Genomic DNA, 24,191 nt, shown 5'->3' on the forward strand with positions numbered 1-24,191 from the left:
TTTGCTTTTCAGGTTTTCTTTGGATTTACCTACCCCAAATCCTTCCAGTAAGTTCTTTTATGCTTAAGTCAATCAGAGGTCATTTTTATTGCATATAGCCAAAAAACCTGTAGTACCCAGCTTACAGTGTAGACCTATCATACCAATCATAACTTACTTGATAAAATACTCTATTTGCAGGAAGTTAGCTACGTAAGATTTTATTTAACATTATTATTTGCCTAGGTTTCAGAATAAAACATAAACAAATTACTTTTAAAGTGGAAAACAACCTGTTACTATTTTTTTTCTACTACTTTACTCCCCACCTCAACTTATCTTAACCCTCATTCCCATTTTGTTTTTAAAAAAATGAAAACAAAAACTACTTACAAAAGAGAAGCTTTTATATCTAAAGTCTAGTATATTTCTGCTTAAGAGATTAAATATTGAAAATTGTTTTCTAAGCAGTAAACAAAGCTCATACTTAATCTATTTCATAATCGTAATCATCATCGTCCATGATGAGTTTGATGCTGGAGGACTCTTCCGGTTTTGGTTTCTTTTTGACCTCTTTGCTTTTCTCGGTCAAGTATAAGTGCTGCTCACATTGCTTCATAATCTTCTTGGAAGACATCCAGCTTTCCCCTTGTTGTTCTGCTGGGGCTGCACACCGTCCTCCCTTCACATCTGTGCCCTTGGCCTTCAGTATCTCCCTGGCTCTTAGGAGAGTACAGGTGCAGTTCCACGGATTTCCATCCAGGTACAAGTGCCTGAGGCGAGGCAGACCCTCCAAGGCTTTGAGGTCTAAGGCAGAGATCTTGTTGTTCCTCAGGTTTAGAACCTGAAGCTGCTTGAGATCCTTGAGCTCCCTCTCAGCAATATCCTGGATGGCATTGCCTTTTAGGTCCAGCCTGGCTAAGGTTTTGGGGAGCCTGCAAAGTATGAAGACAGGATGGGAGAGGAGACCACAACCATCATTCCACAACCATCAAGGCATCAGAAACTGAGCATCACCTGCCTCTTCGGTACAATTCTTATCAAGTTAGGACACAAGCTTTATGTTAGAAAGTTAAATATAAGCACCAACTTGCCTGATCCTATAGGTCTTTAACTCTTTTTCATAGGTCTTACTTTTTTTTTAAAACCTAAATTTAATTTATTTATTAAAATAACAATTGTGGAACCATCATAACTGTATCTTGTCAGACACAATGAAAACAAAATTAAAACCTAAATCATCAAGAAAAATTGTATTCTTAGCTTCCTTGCATTTATAATATGTGACTAGAGAGACAGGGCTGGCCCTGTGACTGGCCCCATAGGAACAGGCCCTGGAAGACAATTCAGCATGATGGGAGGTTGTTCCCAAGAAGACCAAGACAGGGTGGAGCACCATGCCTGGAAAGCTACTAGAGCTACCAGGCACCTCAGGTCATAGGTCTTATTTTTTAACCCCCTGATTTTTCTGGTTCCTAATCATAAAGCTCTTTAAGGTTTTGATTTATAAGATGAAAATGATTAAGATGGTAAATTTTATGTTAGGTGTATTTTAACACAACTTTTAAAAATCAACTGAGTGGGGCATGGCGGCACATGCCACTGGCGTGGGAAGCTGAGGCAGGAGGATCACAAGTTCAAAGCCAGCCTCAGTAACAGCAAGGCACTGAGCAACAGAATAGAGCTGGAGATGTGGCTCAGTGGGTGAGGGCCCCTGAGTTCAATTAAAAAAAAAAAATCAAATGAGTCATGTGTCACAAACACAGGAACCACTTGGAAGGACTCCCGCTGCCAAATTTGGGATAATGGGAACATCAAAAGGGACTAGCAACTGCACATGATTATGACACACTAAATTAAGATGCATGAGGGAGTCTATAGCAGTACTTGAGAAAAAAGAGAGAAAAGGGAAAAAAGAAAAAAATTCTATGATATTAAGTAGAAAAATATATAGTCGAATGACCCCAAATATGTGAAAACAGATTATGTTCTTATGTCTAGACATGGTTCTGATTGAGCAATTATAGCAATTATAATTTAAAAAATAAATTAATTTTGGCACACTAAGTTTCCAACCTTGATCAGCTGTTTATTTATAATAATCAGGAGGAAAATTTTTTCTAATACTTTGGATATCAGCTTGACAAATGTCATGCTAATGTCTATTGATAAAAAATCTTTTCAAAATCAGAATGAACTAGAGACTCTTTCTGTTACATTATTTGCATATAGTTTGAACATATAGGTGGACCTTCATGTATATAGTATTCAGAAACTTATGGCAGACCCAGTTATATTATTGCTATATGGAAGAGAGAAAGCAAACAAGTTTAACCATATTCTATGATAGTACTACCTTTGCTTATTATAGTATTATTCTTTTATGAATATCATTCCTAAAAGTGTTCTCAGTTAGTCTAAATTATTGGCAGTTAGCCTAAATTTTGATCTTGGGTTTTCTTTTCTTTTTTAATTAAATCGGTCGTTTTATATTTGTACTCATATCCTGAACTACACAGTACCTCAACACACAAAAGCATTTATGCTTTTTTAGTACAGTCACACAACACTTAATGATAGCGGGATACATCGTATGAAATGTGGCATTAGATGATTTCATTTGTGCAAACATCACAACTACAATATTACTGGATGACATCATCTTATGGGACCATTGTGGTATACACAGTGTATCTTTAATAGAATCATTGTTTTGTGACACATGACTCTATTTAAAGCCTTAATTATTTAAAATGTCATCTTCTTAGGTGGGATAAAATTTACCTAACAAGGTAGATTAATTTACCAGGGAAAAATATTTTATACTTAGTGGTTTGAGCATTAAATTCAGTATTAAAGTTAATCTTCAAGAAAATACAACTTTACTCATATACCAATTTATAAAAGGTGAGTCTCCACAAAAGTATATGGGAAAATCTCTTATTCATAGTTTTATTTTGTTACTTCCCTAAGGAAAGATGAACTATTCATAGACTTTAGTTGCAACAGTGACTAAGACTCTACTAACATTGCAGAGGACAACAGGGCCTAATTGGGGAAAAATGGTGTAATAAACCAGAGTCAAAAATACCTACTTATTAAGACTTGCATTCTAACTTGGGTCATTTTATTTACCAGTATGTGGCTTTAGGTAAGTTATTTATGTTCTCGAAGCTTCTGGTTTTCCACCCTAACAGATGAAAGTGCTCAGTACACAGAAGTCACATACAAATGTTAGCTAATAAAAATTAACAAGCCATATTTTCTTTTAAATAAATACGATTATTCAGTTCTGGCTGTTTGCAGAAATTGTACATGTTTTTAGGCATCTCCCTTTCTTTCTTTCCTTCCGTCTTTCTTCCCTTTTTCCCTCTTTCATGTTTCTAGTGAAGTTACAGCCAAAATGACATCATAAGAAAAAATACTAATTATCCTGGTTTTATAAATGTTTGACAGTTACTTTTTGCTTCAATATAATTTGTCTATGTAAATCTGATTCATATTAAAAGATTGATGTGATTTGAAGGTAAACGTGCCTCTAGAAATACCATCATATATTCTTTGGGTTTTGCCAGTAGATGGTGCTTATGTGTAAATAAGATTAAATGCTAACTGCCTTATGTTGTGAAAAGCTATTCTAAATTTGAATTAACTGAAGGGAGAATAAAAAAGACATGATGTTACTTCTCCTTGTTCACTAAGATGCAGATTGGTGAGAGGTGAAGCAGCAAAAAGTGAAGCCTGTATCTTGGGTATTCTAAGTAGTATAGTATTGTTGACAGTAGAGTAAATCACAAAGGTGGGATCATGAGTTGGCTAAATCTCCCTGGGTCTGGAGTTAAATGACTGTGTTTAAATCCATTTATTAAGGATGTGCATGGAGAGCAAGCTGTGCCTTGCTCTTAGTTACTCCATTTTACAAAGCAGTACTTTGCTATTAGTTATTCCATCTTGAGTACAAATGCTGATGCAAAATCCACTAATCCCTGTTTGTACAAGTAAACAGCCACCATCAGAATAGCACAATCATAAGACAAAAACTAATAAATAAGTGAATTGTGCTCATAAAAAAAAAAAAAAAGACAACCTGTGAACCTGTCAAATTAAATCAGAGGCATATGGAACCATGAGTATATCAAACCCAGGTCAAGGAAACCACACACAAATAATGCAAAACCCTCATCTAAAACACATGAAAGGGTCTGGGATTGTAGCTCAGTGGTAGAGTGCTTGCCTTGCACTCGTGAGGCCCTGGGTTCAATCCTCAGCACCACATAAAAATAAATAAATAAAAATAAAGATATTGTATCCACCTACAACAACAACAACAAAAAAAAAAACAAAAAAACAAACAAACAACAACAACAAAAAAAAACACATGAAAGGAGAGAGAACTAAGATGGTGATATGGTGGCACAGACTGACTGGTCATCAGACCATCTGGTGAACACTTTATGACGCTGGCAGACAACACAAACTACTGACTTTATCCTGAGACTTCAGCTTGGCTCCATCTCCCTACTTGCATAACCTCTTTCCAAATTGCCTTCCATCCAGACACTGGCCTAGAATAAGTTCTGTGAGTCTTGTCAGCTCTGCATCCTGAAAGAATTCTTTGGTTCCTAATTTTATCTGACTACCTGCAGTGACTCTTTGCATTTGAATCTACTGTCTTTGCTTTCAGTGTGGCTTTTAAAATCCTGTAGCTGTCTTAACCCTTTCTTAGCCCTTCCATAAGCTATTTATCATTATGTAAAGTATTGTAATTTGTGACTTGAGTGTTAGAGATGATAAAATTAAGATTGGAATAAAGAACCTATTGATTGCCAGCTCTTGGGACTAAGTGACCCATGAGTATTCAGTGAATTACAACCAGTGGAAGTGATGTAGCTTGTGAATTTATTGTTATTCAATAAATTCTGACATTGTAGAAAGACAAAAATGTATCCTGTGTTAATGGCATGGCTCTCTTATGATAATGAATTTCAACAGGTTTCTTATTACCTCTAAGTCTTAGTGTCCTAATCTGTAAAATAATAGGTCAAACAATGAACTTACTTTTATAGGATTGTTGTATAGAGTACAAAGAATAGCAAATGTATTTATAGCAACTTCATTGCTGATTTTAGCAAGCATGTAATAAATGCTAGATATCATTTACTATTATTGAGGTGAATATAAACACAAAATTTATTTATGTTTTTTGAGTATGTGTGCACTCCAAATCATGTACTATTACGTTCTAGATGAATTGTAGAATGGAGGATGATAAGAAAAAGAAGGAGCTCATGAAAATCCTATTGTAATAGGAGCAGGTTACTATGTATAGACAACTGAATTTTATAGTACAGATTTTACGTATGAATAAGAAGCATGAAAATAAATAGAAAAGGTGTGCTGTTTAAAGGTCATAAATAAAAATGTTTAAACTCAAATATAGGGAATTAATATTGTTATGTTTTTGTTCTTTATCAGAGGAAAACCACAGAGAACCTTTTCTGGATAATTCTCACTTTCTAGTATAAAGAAAAGTCATGGAGTGGGGGTGATAATGCTGGGACGTGCTTAAAAATCACAGGAATTCTGTTATCTTACGTGGCCAAGTTCCTTGATGGAACATACAGTTGTGTTGCTTAAATTAAACTTCATGAAAATCCCACTCTCACCTCCCAAGCTCCATCGTTGCTGAGTGGTTCTCAATCCCAGCTGCAAATTAAATTTATTTGAGGAGCTTTTCAAAAATACCGATGCCTGGGTCCCAACCCTGGAGCAGCTGACTTAACTGGTTTGAACTAAGGCCTGGTTATATATGAGTATACTTTTTTATGCTTTTCTAGATAATTATATTGTGAAGTCAGATTTGAGAACTATGGCTAGTTGACGTTTGCAATTTTATTATATACTCCACTGAATAAAAGCATTATGTTTTCTCCAGTCCCTTATAAACACACAAATACTCTCATAGGAGTATATAATTAAGATATTTTTACTCATTAAATTTAGCAGGATTAGTTAACTAAATCCTTTCTAAAAGTCACTGAGTAGAAAAGTCCATTGACTATACCATTTTGCCCATGGCTGTCACAGCCTGCTGTCATATCTTTATGTGACATAGTTACCTCTTATCCTGATTTATGGATTTTTATTTTTATATACATTTTTTTCTTAAAGTAGGACCATTCAGTAATATAAAATAAGGCTACTAAATAAATTATTTAAATAGCAAGTATTAGGCTTGTTCTTGCTTTAGAGGCTAGTGTTGGCTGTTCTTCTATTTAAGACACTTTTCTCCAAAAATACTTCATGGCTAAATCCCTCACCTCTTCCAAGTCTTTGCTGAAATCTTACCTTTTCATAAGGATTACTGTGCTTACCCTAATTAAAATGGCAACCAGCCACTCCACCTTCTACTCGGCAGACCTGGTATATTTGTGTCTTTTTTGTTGTTATAACTATAATATCAACATGGTCTAAATGTTATATACTTTACTTATATATTACTTTTATTGTCAGTCTTCCTCTGTTAGAATTTAAACTGTACAGAATTGCAAATTTTATCTCTTTTATTACATTTGTGTTCCAAGTACCTGGTACTTGACATGTGGTAAGTTTTCAAAACAGGAAAAGAGAAGGATGAGGAAGGGGAGAGGGAAAGGGAGGGAGGAGAAAGGAAAGAATAGAGAAAAAAAAGAGCTAACGAGATAGCCAAAAACAGAAAGTAAGACCATCACAGATGGACTCCCTCACTCATACAGACACATGAGGAAATAAGCAGAGCCAGCTTAAGCCCTTTAAAGGTCAGAGCACTGAGAATATGATGCTCCTCAATAAATTATTCAAAACAAATACAGAATTACACTGTAAAGTTTTGATTTTTCTCCATAACTACTACATAAATGATTTTAAAAATATAAATTTTAATGTCTATGCCCCCTCAATTTTTCCTGGTATCCTTGCTAGTAGCCACTCATGCATGTTCTGCCTGCCTGTTGGTTATCTATACCACATACTTAGAAGTCTTGATGATTTTTACAATATCATCACATTATGTTTCTATAGATATCGACAGTTGGAATCTTGTCCTACATAGGAGATAAATTAAGTTAGTATTGGATTCAGTTTGAAGGCTGGAGATTCTAAACCTCCGCTTAAAATTTCTATCCCTAAGCCTTTGTTATGTTTGCTGACTCATTCTGTTGTTTGTACAATATGCTGCTATGTCCCAATCTTTGGAAAATGCTCATAGTAGTTACAATAAATGATAGCACTCACTTACCTTAAAGGTATAGACAACAGCAGGTTCTGCTCCAGGGCCAGGTTGGACAGCTGAGAACACTTCTGAAGGGCCCCAGCTTCAAATAAGCTGACAACGTTATTGTCCAGAAACAGATGTTTCAAGTCTGGAAGGTCCTGAAAGTCTTGTGCTGTAACCTTCTGGATCAGATTGTTGCTACAGTCAAGCTTCTGTAGCCTTACTGGTAGTCGGAAGGGCAGTGTTTGAAGTTGGTTTTGGGATATCTCAAGAGTAGTTAAATTGGCAAGGATCTGTGCCCCATCAATGGAAGAGAGGAGGTTCTCTGACAGGTAAAGATGGGAAAGGCTCTCCAAGTGTTTCATATCTTGAAACCTAACCACTTTGAGCTGGTTTCTCTCCATCTTTAAAGATAGCAAGGATTTGGGTAAATTAATAGGAATTTTAGTTAGAAAATTACCACTGAAACTGAGAAACTGCAAAGACTGCAGAGAAGTAAAGAAGCCACCTGATATAAGATGTAGCTTATTATTCTCCATGCTCATGTGTTTCAGATGGGGAAGAATGAAGGGTCCAGTTACAGACTCTATATTGTTATCATCCACCATCAAACTTTGCAAACTGACAAGGGAGGAGAGCACGCTGGGAGACAGGGAGGAGATCAGGTTATTTTTAAGTTCAAGGACTTTCAATTTCTTCAGTCCTTCAAAATCTGATCCATGTAGGACATATATTGAGTTATCATTTAGTTTTAACACTTCGAGACTGGCTGGGAGAGCACGGGGGACTCGTCTTAACTTATTTTTCCAGAGTTCTAAGGTCTTCAAGGTATTCAGAATTTTGAAGGTGTCATTTTCTACAGACTCTGTTCCACTGGCCAGAAGAATAAAATCTTCCAGAGCCAACATTCTGGTGAAGTTAGATTGCTACAAAAGATATGGGGCAAGGAAGGGGAGAAAACAAGATTGTAGTGAAAAAATTCCTTATAAATTATTGTTATGATGCTAATGATACTCCAGATTTCCTTTCAGGTTCTATTTAAAATGACCTCTTGGAAAAGGGCTGATACTTAGATCCTGACTACTTTTATTTATGATTTCTAACATCCATTTAAGATATTAAAAATTTTTGTTTCACACACTTTAGACATATAATATTGGCCAATTCTTACTGTGTATTCTCTGAACCCACAAATTTGCTTCTAGGCAGAGGTATTTACAAATTGCACAATTATCTATTGTGCACTAGAGTGTTCTTTTGTTGCATTATCTTATCATAGCCAGAAATCGAACAATCTATAAGTCTTTCACCAAACTATTAACAGTTTGTAATTCTTTGTAAGACTACAAGAATATTTGAGTTGCTTGGACTTTTGAAATTATGACATTTTAAAAATGTTTTCCCTTTAAAAAAAATAAAAGTAAAACTTTCAAATGTTCTAGATTCCACTTTCAGTAAGATACACTTACCTGAGAAACATTTTCAGCTATATTATAATTTGAAAAATGAGCTTACCTGTTTCCTATCCACGGTTTGCACTTTGCCAATTAAAAATGAATCTTCCACCATCTCTAGAAAGCTTCATTCATCCAAATATTCCAGAACTAATGCTATTCTTCTCCAAGAATTTACATAATTACTAATTCTGATATATTCCCTCATGTTTTGCAAGTTCCTCCATCTGTCCACGTCTGCCAACCTCCTAACTTAACATCTATCTTTTTTCTTCAATGATACAATCATTTGTATTTGGTTGTAAGAGTATGGTTGTATTTAAACAGAAAGAATTGCTAAAAGTTTTCTTCAGGTTGCTAAATATTTACAAAATTTTCAATCTTCTGTAGAATTTGATTTAGTTGAAAATTTCAGTGTACAATTTTATGAATTTTACTATCGATAGTCTCTAAATATTTGATATAACTATGCAGTTGAGCCCTTTTATAATACCAATGTATGACCTTCAAAGTGAGTTCATTTTGTATCACATTTATTATAGGTATCTATATTGTGGAAAGACATATGATGTGTATTATGGTACATAAGCATCTTCTAGTATATTATTCTTTTAGAAAAATCCCAAAAATGGATGGGATTAACATTTCCATTAATGGAAGTTTTTACTCTTAATTTTTTGGCAGCTGCCTTGCATTATATATGCTGCCAATATTTGACATTCTCTTAAGAATTAATCAGTTGTATTAATTTGTCTATTCCCCAAATGCTTGCAATTTTATTCTTGCATTTGTTGAGTATGTACAATGCCAAGTGCTTCTGTTTTTGTTTGCAGGCCAGGCCAACTCTCTACCACTGAGCTATATTCCTAAGCCCTCAAGTGCTTTTTTATATGTTATCATCAATCTTCTGATAATGTTGCAAGTTTGCTCTCCTCAACACTAGCTTCCTGATAAGGGTATTAGGAAATGAAAGAGTCAAGAACTGAATAAGGTCTATGTGACTCTAAAGGTTTTTCATTCTTGGTGTCACCATTTCATTTTCTATTGCATTTGACCTAAAATTAATGTTTTTTTTTTAAAAAGACTCAAGATCTGAACACAAATCACAAAGTTTTCAAAAAGCAAATATTTTATCAACTAATAAGTCTAAGTCTACCATTTCAGCAGTAGATTTCAGGCCACAAAAAGTTAAATGATCTGCTTAAAATTCAAGAGATCTTTAATCTGGGTTCCATTCTGAAATGTTCCATTCTGTCACGTGAATTCAGAAGTAGCTGTAGTCATGGATCTTTACTTCTTGGACTGCTGAAATCCCAAAAGAAGAACCTGGTGTTACTAATACTTCCACTTGTATCCAAATGACAGCAAACTCTGAAAGATTGCTGACTATGTGGTAAGTCTGAGAGATGACAGGAATCTGGACAGGCAATTTATTTTGGAACTAAAGTGTGACGTCAAAATTTCTGTTTGTTTGCCTTTCTATTTATGATGTTTAGAAACTAAGGGGAATCAAAACTAGACTTCATATTTTTAACCTGAATCTAGTAGCTAGCTTTTTCCCTTTAAGTAAAGAAAACATGTTCATTTTCTTTTTTGTCAGATTCAATAAATATTAGTTTTAATTATTATTATTAAAATGGCTACCATTTTCTAAGCATTTACAAAGTTTAATCTTTATAAAGCCCTATATATACACGTAGCATTATTATTGCTTTTTCAGAGAAACTAAGGCTTAAGAAAGTGAAATCACCCATCCAAATACATCCTGCTAGCAAGAATATAAAGTCTTGTGTCACAAACAGCGAGGAAGATACCCACTGATTTTCAACTTTCCTATGGGGTTTGCAGAGCTATTAATGGGTGGAAGAATCTGCCAGACCTAATGTTTTTAATTTCCATGGCCTCAGCAATGCTGTATTCACCAGATGTGAAAAGAGAAGCTTTTGCCCTAGAGCTAACCTTGGAGCTGCTGACAGCTTATTCAATGTTGCTTTAAAAAACAAGGCAAGTAATGTGAAGTAGAGCACAAGGTTGCTCCTGCTGGCTTTCCCACAAAAGGCTTTGTTTCTAGTTTCAATTCAGTGCAGGCCCTACTCTAAGCAGTAGAGGGCCACACACCCTTCTTGGTATCCTTATAGATCCAATGTGCCACATACCCACAGAGACCTGGCCTCAGACCTGTGTAAACCAAGCCAGTGAAGAGTTTGTAAAATAAAGTTGGAATTGAACGTTTGTTCTGTAAAAACCATCTTAAAATCCTGGAAAAATATGGGAAGAAAATAAAAATAATTCATAATCCCACTACTTGTTATAAACTGTTTATGTGTGTTTTACCAAGGAGAAATTAGATGCAGTTCCTCCTCTTTCATAAAAGATGTAAATAGAATCATTTTAATTGTCTGACAATACTGTCTGCAAGTGCAAACTACATTTGCATTTGTCCTCTGCCTTTGAAGAGAAAATGTCCTTTGCCTTGTGTGAATGGTAATAATGAGGTAAATTTAGTTATGTTTTGCATGTGTGGACACAAAGAACTGAGCTAAGCCTGCATGCCTCAAAATAGGAGTGGCTTGGGTAGACTGAAATATGAATATTCATAGCAACATCACTCATAATAGCAAAAAAGAAGAAACAATTCAAGTGTCCAGTAGCTGATGAATGAATAAATGACATTTAGTATATACATATAATGGAATCCAGTAAGCCTTAAAGTGGAAGGAAAGGCTGATAAGTGCTACAACATGGATGAACCCTGAGGACATGCTAAGTAAAAGAAGTGAGTCACAAAAGATCACAAACTTAGAGGAAAAGACTGAATTCAGTTTGGGACATGTGGTTTTGAGATCCTTCTCATATATCTAAGAAGTCCAGTGGGCATCTGGATAAATCCGAAACATGGGAAGTCTGCATTAGAAATTCAATTATGGGAGCCATTGTCACTTGGATACAATGAGGTCACCTAAGCAGAGGTGATGTAAGAAGAAAAAGAATGGCTGAGGATTGAGATTCCTTGAAGATACTCCAAAAAAGGGAGGAGAATTAGAGGAAAGGAAACCTACAAAATAGTAGAAAAGACATATAAGAAAGGAATAAAAGTGTGGTATCACAGAAGGCAAAAAAGTAAGAATTTCTGGAAAATAGAAGTGAGCAATCATGCTTTAGAATAGTTTAACTATGTGGAATAGATAGAAACCAGACATGAGTGAATTTATAAATAATAAGTAAATTAGAGTGAAAATAAGAATAAATAAGACTGAGGCCTTGCTGGATAGGTGTTGAGATAACTAATTGTGAAATGCAGAGAGGAAAATAGTAGGGAAAGAAGCGAGAAAAGAAATACACTGATTATCTGGGAGAGCAAGTGTAAGGGTAAGAAGTCTTTACAAGGTACAATGATAATTGACAGCTTAAAGACAAGGAGATAATGACCAAATTCAAGATCTTCTCGGTAGAGAAGTATGATACATGATTATGATATGACTAAGTGATAAAATCAGGATGGCTGAAATAAAGTTGAAATACAGGTAGATACTTGTTTTTATGATTTCAAGGAAGTGTGAGACTGGGACATTGGACCAGCCATGCACATGGACATTAAAGTTGCTGGGACTGTAGCTCAGTGGTAGAGGGCTTGCTTCACATGAGGGAGGCCCTGAGTTCGATCCTCAGAACCACAAAAAAAATAAGTAAATAAATAAATAAAAATAAAGGGGGGAAAGTAAAAAGACTGTATCTAACTTGAAAAAAAAAAAGGTGACCAAGAAGATGCAGGACTTAGGATGGGGGGGCGGGGGAAGCGGGGGACTACCAGCTACACGAAAGGGACCAGAGGCACAGTATAAAACAAAAGAACAAGAAAGACTATTATCGCCCAATGGCATGCACCTCAAAGAAGTGGGAATTTTGCAGATAACTGTGTAAATAAAATCTCTCCTTTCCTGAGGGCAGAAACCATGAATTTTTAATATTTTATATTCAGCCTCAAACACAGCATTAGTCCCAAACATAGTTGATTTATAGGAATGTCATATAAGTATTTTAAAATGTGATATATATTTATTAATATAAACATAATTATATCTAATTTTTATTAATCTTGAAGATTCAAATTTTAAGGCACTTTTTCCCTGTAAATAAAGGCACTTAATTCTGTAAGTTCAAACCAAATAAACAGGATATACATTGTATTCACCAAAAACAAGAAAAATATGGTCATTTAAAACCCGAGCATTTTCAAAAGAGAAGTTTCATTGCTCAAGGCTTTTTACTTCCTTAACAAAATAATTCTGTCTTTCATTAGTCTTTCTGATGTGAACTGTCCTTCCAAGAGACAAGTAGGGTAAAGTCAGAGGAGTAGCAATGCCATGGTTTAAGGAAACTAAGTCAATGACAATCTGATTTTGATGAGAGGTATTATTTCATCTTATGGGCTACAAAGTGGCAGAGTAGAATCATTATTAGGCTTAGTTAGCTCAAGTAGAAATGTGTAACCACTTAACCAGGTGTCTTGCTTAAATGCTTAGACCTTAAAGGGTCAGACTCATTCTGGCTTTATGTACTATTGTACTGGAAACTAGGCAACAATGCCTATTGAGCCTGGACATAAATACCACGGCACTTATATAAAATTCTGATACCTACATGAAAATTTTTTAACCAAATGCAGAATGGGATTGTCTCTATTTGATGGGAAGATATATCCACCTGCCACCTCTCTGTACCTGGTTAATTAAGAGGTATTTTCTTAGGATGGTTCTGTGAGGGAGAAGCAGCAAAGAGGAAAGGGAAACTCAAGAGAGTCACAGAATTTTCTATCTAGGAGAGGCCTGAAATCACTTACTTAATTCAGCCTTTTCACTTTATAAAGGTAAGAAGCGAGGCCCAAAGATTTTCTAATTACTGAGAAAGCTAGGATGAGAACCCTAGTCTGTTGATGCCTTTCAAAAAAAGCAAAGATCAAACATAAAAGTTCCTTCATGTTGTAAAAGTTAGAAAAATCTATAGCACTCTTTACAGTGTCCTCTGGATAGGTGAGCATAAAAGTAAAAGTCATAATTAAAAGAACATAGAATGAGATATGCAGATAACTTGACACAACAAAAATATATTTCCTCTGTATTAGTTTCCACAAAGACACTGATACTTGACTGGTATGTGCGTTTATGTGAATTTTTCTGATATACTGAGTTCATCCTGATAGCCTTATGATGCTCTGTCATCTGCCATGCATAGCATAAAATAAAATGTTTTACCTTGGAAGGACTTATTCTTAACCCTAGGGATATAAAGTGACAATATGCTCTTTTTGTTAAGAAATAGGCCCTTCTTTTCTTTTACTTTGCAATAACATAGTTTAATTTTTTTCAAAAATTGAAATAAAATATTACTAATTGCAGATTCTGTTTTTTTCCCTATGTTTTTTTTTTCTAAAAAGAAATACCCAGAGGCATATGCCATCTCAGTAATATACAACAGACAAGAAGCTAGTACAACTGCCCTAACTTGGTAACTAGGGCTTCTAAATTATGATATTTAAATCAAATTTAACAACTCCACACTCACCCAACACACTGTCTCACAAAATAAAACTTCAGCAACTTGAGTGTAGAATGACATAGTTACCTGGAGGTGCTGGATTTTGCTATGGCTGATGTAGAGTCTCTTGGTGGTGGAAGGAATACCTGATGGCACCTCCATCACTCTGTAGCATTGCACCGACTGCTCAGAATCACAGCTGCATCTTCCTGGACAGTTAGGACTGAAACCGTCACTAAGAGAGAACAAAACAAGAAGAGCAGAAAGCAGATGCATCTTCCAAGTCAGGGGCTCTCAGGTAGCAGGTGGGAGTTTAGGTGATGTCTCACTCTTTATACCCTGAAATCTGATCATAGAATCTTATGAATGTGTACTCTGTCAATGTAAGAAGACAGGAAAGAAAAAAATTCTCAAATTGTCCGGGTTAAAATGTTAGCAACCATTACAAAGAGGAAGGGGCTTAAACATTGATAAGCTGCCTTAATATTTGTAGGTGAGCAAAACCCTGTGTTATTTATGGCTTGGAAGGCTAATCTGCAAACACCTCTATTATCTGTAGTTTCCTTGTTTTGTTAAAAGTGACACTAGGGGATTAGTGGGAGAAGACAAAGAGCTATTTTATAGTGGGCCATAAAACCTTTGAATTTTCTGTGACCCTATATTAAAACCATTTTTGTAGGAGTGAAACTGGCAGGTGTTTTCTTCTCACATTAACTAGGAAGGGAAAATAGGCAGGTTTTACATTTGTTATTGTTGTTTCAGTAACATTTTATTGCTAGACGAATCAGTGGGGTACAATGGAGAACTATTTAGGGACACAGATAATTTATTTCATTCATCTATCATTTAAGCCAACCAAACATGATATTTTAGAAATACCTTTGTCATTCAAAAATATTGTTGACCATGTTAAGAACAAAACATCAAAATAGTTCTACTAGCTTTATTTGTAATAATGGTAGAATGGGTCTCTAGTTTCTTCAAAGTAATTTGTCAGTCCTGAAACCTCAGCTTACTGCAGAGGGGAAAGTTCACTTGGTTGGGCACTTCTTTGTTGTGGCTTTTTGTCTTCCTCCCAGTATACCTGCTGAGACTTTTGGAAAGCATTTTAATAGTTGCTTTAAAAAAATTGTTTTTTAAAAAAAGCATTTTAAGCAAAAGATTATGTAAAGAACCCCTTAAACAAAAGAACTAAATGTCTTCCTGTTAATGAGCCTCAGCTGGTTGTTCCAAAGAAACAAAGTGCTTTTTAGCATTGAAAAACTTCTTTAGTCTTCTATTCAACCACTACTACAATTGTCATTTAAAGCCAAAGTTTCTTTGATGTGATAATCAATTCATTTCATTTCTAAAGTAAAGTTTTATGTGTTTTTTCCCCCAAAACTTGTCTACTCCCTCTTTCTGATGCTTTTTCCTTTAACTATCAAAGAAATGGAGTGGTAATGATGTTTCTTTTCTGTCAATAGTCTGACTTTCTACAATCTTGTTTTAAATTACTCTTTATCGCATAATTCTTTTAATTTTTAGAATTTTCAAGTATCAAATAATGCTTAATAAAAGAAAATTTGGAAAAAATGGCAAGGAAGAAAAAATAATACCTTTACTCTTGTCCAAAGGCAAACATTCTATTTGTATTTCTTTTCTATGCCAGTCTCTGAATATGTTTTTGTGTGTTGCTAAAAAGGCATATTCACAAGTTACATGAAATAAAGTGCCTGTAAAATCTTATCCTCTCATCTGCTGTCAATGACAACAAGTTTTTGTTATGTAGCATAGCAGTGAGTTCTATTTTCTATTCTTTGTTGGTGACAATTGGATTCTCTTTGAGCCTTATACTGTATAATTTTTTCTTATTTTTATGGTAATTCTGTTAGCTTTATTATAATTTTGGCATTATTTCTAATATTAAACTATGAATAGCTTTATCTAATCAGATTGTGGACACTCATTTATAATATTTTTCGTGTTATTTTTATAGTCTTCATAAACTTGAATGTCTAAATAATTCTCCATCAAGACAATTGTCCAGGGGCTGGGATTGTGGCTCAGTGGTAGAGTGATTGCCTAGCCTGTGTGTGGCACTGGGTTCTATTCTCAGCACCGCATATAAATAAATAAAAGAAAGTTCATTGACAACTAAAAAAAATTTTTTAAAAGACTATTTTAATTTTTAATTTAATTTTAACTGTTAGATTTTTAGGTTGTTTCCCAATTTTGCTATTGAAAATGTAAATAACATTGATCAAACAAATTTTGGGAATTCTCTGATGGATAAAAGAACTGTCTGTTTCCCAGATTGCACCTCTTTATTTAGGTTGAGAATTCAGCCTTTTTTTTTTTTTCAGGAAGAAGGAAAAGTTTTATTGACACTATAAACTGCAGAGAAAATATAGTATAGACGTGCAGCCTGAGTTCTTGAAGGACTTGCATATTTTGTTGTATCTGCTCTAAAGTTGACAGGCTCCTTTGCCTGTTTACTGTACTAGGAAGTAAGCTATAGAAGCTGCCACTATTGCTCAGCTTCTAGCTTACTTTCTGCTGATTTTTGGAGTTTCACATGCTGATTAAGGGCCAAGGGTATAAAGTTCAGGCTTCTAGCTCTTGAGCTTAAAAGCATAAAGCATGCAATTCATTCCTCTAAGAGTTTTAACAAAACCTAATCTGATCCATTTTTATTTGGTTTCTTTGGGTAAGAAGGCAAATAAAAGAACATGGATGTCTTTCTCAAGCATGGAAATTCAGTGAATCAACCAGCAACTCTGTTCAAAATTAGCCCAGAATCTAAGTTTAATCTTTCAATACAAGAAAGATAGCACTTTCAAGCAGTATGCTTTGAATTTGAATTTGAACTGGATTCTCAGTTCAGATTCTTAAACCAAGGTTTTCTTGGACTTTATTCTCCCACTTTCCCTAGAAACAGTTTTGATTGTCATAAAAAACGTAAGTGAAGGGGAGTCATTCTGTTGTTCTCCAGGGGTGCTGAAACACCCTTAAATGCATAGGATAGCCCCCCTAACAAATATTTTTGAAATAGTGCCATTGTTAAGAAACTGAGATGAGCACAATGCATATACCTCTACGAAATAGATATTGACTTTTCCTTGTTTATTAAAAGCAAAAGAAGGCAAGAAATAATTGGCCTAAAACTTGAAGCTACCTAATATCTCATGTGTAGTAGTATTTTGGGAGCTATTAGTGAAAGTATATTATACTAGAATTTTAAAAAATCTGCAGAAATCTCAAATTTTTAAGGGATATTCCTGTTGTTCTTACAAGGAAGATTTAACTTTTTTTTCTGGATGTTGATGAATTTTTATTAGTTTCATAGAATGTTAGCACTGACAGGAACCTTAGAGACCATCCAAATCAATACCTTCTTTCCTACTGTCAATAGGAAATTTGATTCCAGGAAGGAAAGTGACTAATTCAAATTCTTCCTGACCTGAGACTAGAATCACCAGCTCATGATTCTGACAATAAAACGGATCAGTGAAAAGCTAAACAGAAGGCTTTAAAAAATTAAATCCTCCCTCAGATAAAAGAAAAAATAGTGAATAAAGTACAGATGATTCTTCTTAAAGGTATTTGCTTATTCTGGAACATGTTGCATGAAAAGTGTAAGTTTAAAGTAAAACAGAAAAATAAATGCTTCTACTACTTAAACCCACTAAGCTTCATTTCTATCTCTTATCAAACACAGATAAAAACAAGGGAAATAATTTCCATTTTACAGAAAGGAAAAGATGAAATGGTCCAAGGCTTGTCAAATCCATGGGCAAAAAGAAGAAACTATAGTTGTATCAATTTGGCTTATTGATTGCAAGAAAAACAAATTTTGGTCAATTAAGCATAAAAGGAAATACTGGGTGAAAACTGTGTAGTACATGGGATTGTGGGAAATTCTGGGAACCAGATTTGGTAATGGGCAAGAATAAAAGTAAGTCTACATAGCTGAATCACAAGCAAAATTGCACCTCAGTTAAGTGAGGATACCATTGCTACTGCTAGGACAGAACATTGGTCACCCAGTCTCTACCATAACCAGAAATTGAAAACCCTCATTAGTAGAACTGATTAAATTGGATGTCTCTATCTCCACTTTCCTCTCTACTCCCTATCAAGGATAATTCTCCTGATCCCTACTTCATTAACTCCATGTTAAAACTTCAGGTAGATGATTCTAGTTAGCTGAGCCTTGGTCCAGCTGTCACAGAGCTGGGAAAGGGATTTACATTTCCTGTTCATTATGGAAGGGCTCTATCTCCTACCAAGGAGATACACAAGGTAGGAAATTCCCTACACAGAGGAAGGGAGTTCAAATATAGACAGTCCCCATATGTAGTGACAAATTTTCATTAGACAAGTCTTTTTGCCTTCATTCACTCTGCTCGCCAAGGCCACAAAAACCAAACAAATTTTTAGTAAGTTACAACCAACTAGAGACAAAACAAATATATTTCCAACAACTGTTGTGGCATGACTTTTTGTGTAACTGTTTCACTATAATTTTTCTAACTTGCTAATTTAGAAGACTATACAAATTCTAACCAGATAATTTATTCTTATATATTTTTTTTATAAAAGTGCAAAGAAAAGATAATTAATGTTGAGAGGGCTTAGAATTAACCTGTTTGGGAGGTCTTTGTAGGACTAATCTATAAAAACCATAATTGACAAAGGCTAGTGGGGGGTGTATGTGTTTGATCTGTAAAGTCTGACAATCTGAGAAATAAACAAAGACTTGGCAGTAGGTGAAAGAAGAAGAATCAATAAGTAGTAAACTTTAATATCGTTGTTGATAAAAGGTGTTTCTCAATAATGCTGAATCAAACCTGGAGCTGTGGGAAAGGATAAATGTGAATGTAGATCAAGCAACAGTGGAAAAGCATTTAGAGTCTATCTTTAATCTTGTAAAGTAATACAACTGTAGTAACAGGGATTAAAATAGTTTTGTTTTTAGGTTTGACTATACCATACAAAATGTAGTATCTGTTTTAACTATGAAATAGGTAAAATAATTTTTGATATCTAAATTATATTTGACTTGTTAGTCAAATAAGCCAGATCATTGTTAAAGTAAGCCATCTTTTTTTGGTTGAGAAAAATATTCCTTGAATTTTAGAAATTGATGAGTATTTTATAGATATCCCTAACCCCCAAGACAATATCAAAGTCTACATTGCTATGTTCTCTAGCATGTATCTAAAGTATGTCTTAAAAAGCGACTGTAGAATTTCCTACATATATTGCTGGAAAATCTCATTACTGAAGTTATTCCACAGTTATAACATTCCTGCTACATTCCAGATCCTGTGTTAGCACCTAAGGTTCCAAGATAAGCAAGATACAGATAAGTAAGGGGCTTGTAGTTTATGGGGCTCCAAAAGAATATGACAATTGCTACAGCAGATATTTGCAAAAAACTAAATAGTGATGTAGTCCATAGCTTCACATGAGAAGTAAGAAGGTATCTAAGCTACTCTTAAATCATTCCACGAAAATTCTCAAGTTTTATAAACCAGGGAACAAACAATTATCCCATTATATTAAAAATAACAAGGAGAATGAGGATAATAAATCACTTTAGAACACTCAAATTTACTTCTTTAGCATGATTATTTCAAATTGTTTGCAAACATAAATAATAAATTTAATAAATATAAATAATACATATAAGCATAATATTCCAAGATTGTCCCACATTGTTCAAGTAAAGTGGCAGTGGATTTTCTTGACTATAGTCATTCATCATACATCTTTTTATAACCACCAATAACACTTAATAACTGCTTTTCCTTTGTCTTTTAGAGTTACTGGAAATTAATTGAAACAAGTGAAGCTTAGCAAAGAACCTGGAACATAGAAGAGGTGAATAAATTGATAGTCTCCCTCTCCTGTCCAAGGTGGGTATATGTTGTTTATGGTGTCTTTGAAGTTAATGGTGCTCTACAAGTATCTTTATATTTCACAACTAATGACCAACACCCATCAAAGAAACTTTAAGTATCTTCTCTATTTCCTCATTTTCCTCAGTCTCCTACCCTATTTGTTCCTTTTAAAAATTTTTCCTGGTGCCAGGGATTGAACTCAAAGGTGCTTAACCACCGAGCCACAACCTAGCCCTTTTTATTTTTTATTTTTGAGACAGGGTCTCACTAGGTTGCTTACAGTCTCACTAAATTGCTAAGGCTGGCTTTGAACCTGCAATCCTTCTGCCTCAGCCTCCTGAGTGGTTGGTGGCATTAGCCACCATGCCAGGTCCTATTTGTTTTTAATGGCAAAACTGTGTAGGGATAAGATTGTCATATTTTAGTTATATTAGATTGTTTTAAATCACAAAAGCATAATTTATGAAACAGTTTTTGGAAGTTTATGCCACTCCAACTACAAATATAAGTGTCAAGATTTTTTTTAATCTGTTGGAAATCAAATTACACAAGTACAGAGATTAAGTACAATTCCAAGTTTCTAAGGTGAAGACAATAAATGTAGATAGAGTACACTGACAACAGATGGCAGCACTTGAATACCAAGCCCTCTTTTCCATTTCTATGTTCTGCTGTGACTTGCAGAATTGCAAAACCACAATTTCTGTGGGCAAAAAATTATATTAAAGCATCTCATGAACATTTGAAATGGTCATGTAGTAACAAGACGGCAAACACAGAAGAATACAGCAGCTGCTACGCAGAAAGGATAATGACAAGAAATTATTTTTCAACACAGAGGGTGTGACTTGTGAGATTGTAACAGAAGTGGAGTTGGGTTCTGCAATTCTGAAAATAGGGGTATGCGTCAACCATCAGAGCACTGGACACATAAATACTTAAAGTGTAGCTCAGCTGCACCCACACAATATAGTTGGAAATTAAAGATTATATTCAAGTGTGGGCTATATAAACTACAGAGAGCCATGAGTAATAGAAAATGGGTATCCAATTACTTTTTTTTTTTTTTAAAGAGAGAGTGAGAGAGGAGAGAGAGAGAGAATTTTTTAATATTTATTTTTTAGTTTTCAACGGACACAACATCTTTGTTTGTATGTGGTGCTGAGGATCGAACCCGGGCCGCACGCATGCCAGGCAAGCGCGCTACCGCTTGAGCCACATCCCCAGCCCTGCAATTACTCTTTATTAATATTTCTTATATGTTATTAGATTTGTATATAGCTTATAACTGGGAAGAAATTTTTTGAAAAAATCTTTTGGAACTCACTTGCTAATTTATTATACTGGAAACTTATGCAAGAAGAAATGGATTCCCTCAGTTCTCTGTATCCCATGGTTAACAGCAAAGATTTTAGAGTAAAAATTTCCTAGACTGAACTTTCTTGCTGTGTGACCTTACCAAGATACTTAAGCAGTCTGTGATTCATCTATTAAAAAAGTGATGATATCCACCTGACAGGATTTTGTGAGGATCAAAGTAAAGCATTTAGGACAATGCCTAACACATATTACATACCCAATGATTGAAAGTTGTTATTATTAAGGTTCCCTTTAATTTCCCTCCCTTTCCCACAAATTTTTAACTTTTTACTTCAAGTTCCTGAAAATGCACTGCTAAGTGTAGAGAAAGTGGGGAGTCTGGTACCTCTAGCAATGATTCTTGCAAACACTGCAGATGAAAATAAAGATAATTTTGGAAGAAAACGGGGTGAGATGTAAAATTTAATTTTATATTGTTTCTAGTGTATTAAGACCTGTGTGAAGCTCAAGGAAAGGATCTTATGGTTAGTTTTGCTAAACGAAGTTTGCTGAAGCCAAAGAAGTTTATTGCTTGATGCTAACCAGCAGCTGAAGTAATCAAAGTGCAAACTGAAGCTATGATTTCTTGTTTCTCTTTGGTGCTGCGTTGGCGAGGGGCACACAGTACAAGCTTTGGTTGATGATTAATTATAGAAGGGTCTGTCCCAAGAATGGATCACAGAAGATTCTGTACTCAGTCCCTAAATACTCCCCTAGGCAATGCAGGAAAGACAATTTCTACCAGCCTACTCTAATCAGACTGGTTTCTCCTTCCCTTTCCAACACTTTGTACTCTTGGACTGTAAGAGGGTTGAGAGAGAGAGAGAGTAGGTGGAATGCAAAGAGCAGTTGCTCCATGCTCCTAAATGCATGCAAAATTTAAAGTTGTCGTTGTGAGAGCTACCCTCACTAGCCTGAGCTCAGTTTGAGTAAAGGTCATGTTTCATTAGTTTTTGTGTCCTTAATGCCTCAACTGGGGTCTGTATTCAATATATTTATGAATATATGAATCTTCATAATTTTTTCCGTATTTTATTGGTGCATTGTAAACATAATGGTGGATTTTGTTGTTACATAGTCTTGCACGCACAAAATATAATAATTTGGCCAATATCATTTCCAAGTGTTTCCTCTTTGTCCACATACATTTGTTTTTCTGAAATGTCACTAATGGGAACATTAAAAAATAATTGTTTTAAAAATGATTACGCCATGTAAAGTAGTTGCTTTAGAAATGTGTAACCGATGGTGTAATAAGATTAATACCATCTGCCAAGCAACGAAGCTGAACATTTTACCTTTGTGCTGAATGAAATAAATTTTGGAAACTAGGATTACAGGTTAAATAATACAACTTAGGTGTGGAGGACACTACATGATGGGGTGTAAAAACTTCAACCTAGGCCTGTCTGACTCTTTAATCAGCAAAACCTGGTGAGCCAGCTTCAACAGGCAGCTTTAGGAAGTCCTAACTGGAATGTAGAACGCGACTTGCCAAGAAGAGCCTGGATATCCACCCACCCCACCCTAAACAGGAACTGGAATGGAAAAGGTAAAACGTGGCTCTCAGCGCATGCTCACACCGCCCTTGCCTGTTCTCCCTTTTCTGCCCCTGGACGCCACTGCAGCAACTTTCCCAGGAGGCTTTGGAACCGCTCCCGCCCACTGTGAAGTCAAACTGGCGAAAGCCATTCGTTTCTGCGACGTGGACACGGTTCTCTCCTTCAGGTCTTTCCAACTTGGAAGCAGACACCATGCTCCTCCGTTTCTCTGGGAATCAGTTGTCAATATGGCCGCTGACAGACTGGTCCCGGGCCGAATCCTGTCATAGGCCAAGGTCGCATCTCGGCTCCGCCCACTTCGTCCCTCCGGTCTCCGCCCGCCCGGCTCTTCTCTACGCATGCGCAGCGGGGGCGGGCCGGGAGGTGGGACAGCCCGAGTCTTCCGTGTGCGGCCGCAGCTGCCCTGTCCTCGCTGCTTCTGCCACCGTGGGACTGCATTGCCGGCGTTAGCGGCGCGAGAGGAAAGGAGGGACTGACGGAACCCCGTGTGTTCGCGCGCTGGGGTCCAGGTAGTCCCAGCAGTTCCCCTCGCGTGGTGTGTGGCTGACGAGGGTCAGCAGCAGTCTGGGGAGGCCTTAGACGGCGCCATGTCGGCGGGCGGCCCATGCCCGGCAGGAGCCGGAGGGGGCCCAGGGGGCGCCTCCTGCGCTGTTGGGGTCTCTCCCGGCGGGGTATCCATGTTCCGGTGGCTGGAGGTGCTGGAGAAGGAGTTCGACAAGGCCTTTGTGGATGTGGATCTGCTTCTGGGAGAGATCGATCCTGACCAAGCGGACATCACTTATGAGGGGCGACAGAAGATGACCAGCTTGAGCTCCTGCTTCGCGCAGCTTTGCCACAAAGCCCAGACTGTGTCCCAAATCAATCACAAGCTAGAGGTGAGTCCTGGGGGCTGGCAGCGATGGCATTCAATCCCAGGCTACTGGGGGGCGTTAGATCCCATTTAACGCACCAGTGAAACGACCCTAGAAAACTGCCCACTGGGGCACTTGGGCATCGAATGTGATGGGAGAGTGAGTGTATATGTGTGAAGGAGAGAGTGAGGTGAGGTTGGGGGAGAAAACGATGTGACCGACGTGTGGGTGTCGCGGAGTCCTGTCATCCACCTTCTTAAGTATCTCTCCCAGGAGAGAAGGATTAGACTCCCTTTTGGTATTATCTTAAG

The 24,191-nt window shown here is 36.1% G+C and overlaps 2 protein-coding genes across 4 annotated transcripts in view; one reads left to right on the forward strand and one right to left on the reverse strand.

The window, feature by feature from the left end:
- Window positions 1-213: 213 nt before the first annotated feature.
- LOC113186599 (nephrocan-like) lies at window positions 214-23,245 on the reverse strand. 2 transcript variants are annotated; one of them, XM_026394084.2, is made up of 4 exons: window positions 23,060-23,245; window positions 14,308-14,455; window positions 7,256-8,157; window positions 214-914 (listed from the first exon to the last, which is right to left on the reverse strand). In XM_026394084.2, exons 1-4 carry the CDS (start codon window positions 23,221-23,223, stop codon window positions 467-469), a joined length of 1,662 nt encoding a protein of 553 aa, XP_026249869.1. In that variant the 5' UTR covers window positions 23,224-23,245; the 3' UTR covers window positions 214-466. The 2 variants fall into 2 exon arrangements, with proteins under 2 accessions (XP_026249869.1, XP_077658168.1); XM_077802042.1 differs by lacking the exon at window positions 23,060-23,245 and having other exon boundaries at window positions 14,308-14,496.
- Window positions 23,246-23,406: 161 nt separating this feature from the next.
- The window catches only part of Gopc (golgi associated PDZ and coiled-coil motif containing), a 42,015-nt gene continuing 41,230 nt past the window's right edge, over window positions 23,407-24,191 (forward strand). For both annotated transcript variants that reach the window (XM_026394068.2, XM_026394069.2), the window contains exon 1: window positions 23,407-23,904. In XM_026394068.2, the coding sequence (XP_026249853.1) occupies window positions 23,617-23,904 (288 nt within the window). In that variant the 5' untranslated portion in view covers window positions 23,407-23,616. The remainder of the gene's footprint in view (window positions 23,905-24,191) is intronic.

Source organism: Urocitellus parryii, chromosome 8 (assembly GCF_045843805.1).
Source record: "Urocitellus parryii isolate mUroPar1 chromosome 8, mUroPar1.hap1, whole genome shotgun sequence".
Lineage (NCBI taxonomy): Eukaryota > Metazoa > Chordata > Mammalia > Rodentia > Sciuridae > Urocitellus > Urocitellus parryii.

Coding starts and splice junctions, on each gene's coding strand:
- LOC113186599 (XM_026394084.2), bottom strand. CDS start 23,223: ATGGTGTCTGCTTCCAAGTTGGAAAGACCTGAAGGAGAGAACCGTGTC. Junction 14,456..23,059: donor GGGCAGAAAAGGGAGAACAG/GCAAGGGCGGTG, acceptor GTTCTCTCTTAG/TGACGGTTTCAGTCCTAACT. Junction 915..7,255: donor CTGTTGTCTATACCTTTAAG/GTAAGTGAGTGC, acceptor CATACTTTGCAG/GCTCCCCAAAACCTTAGCCA.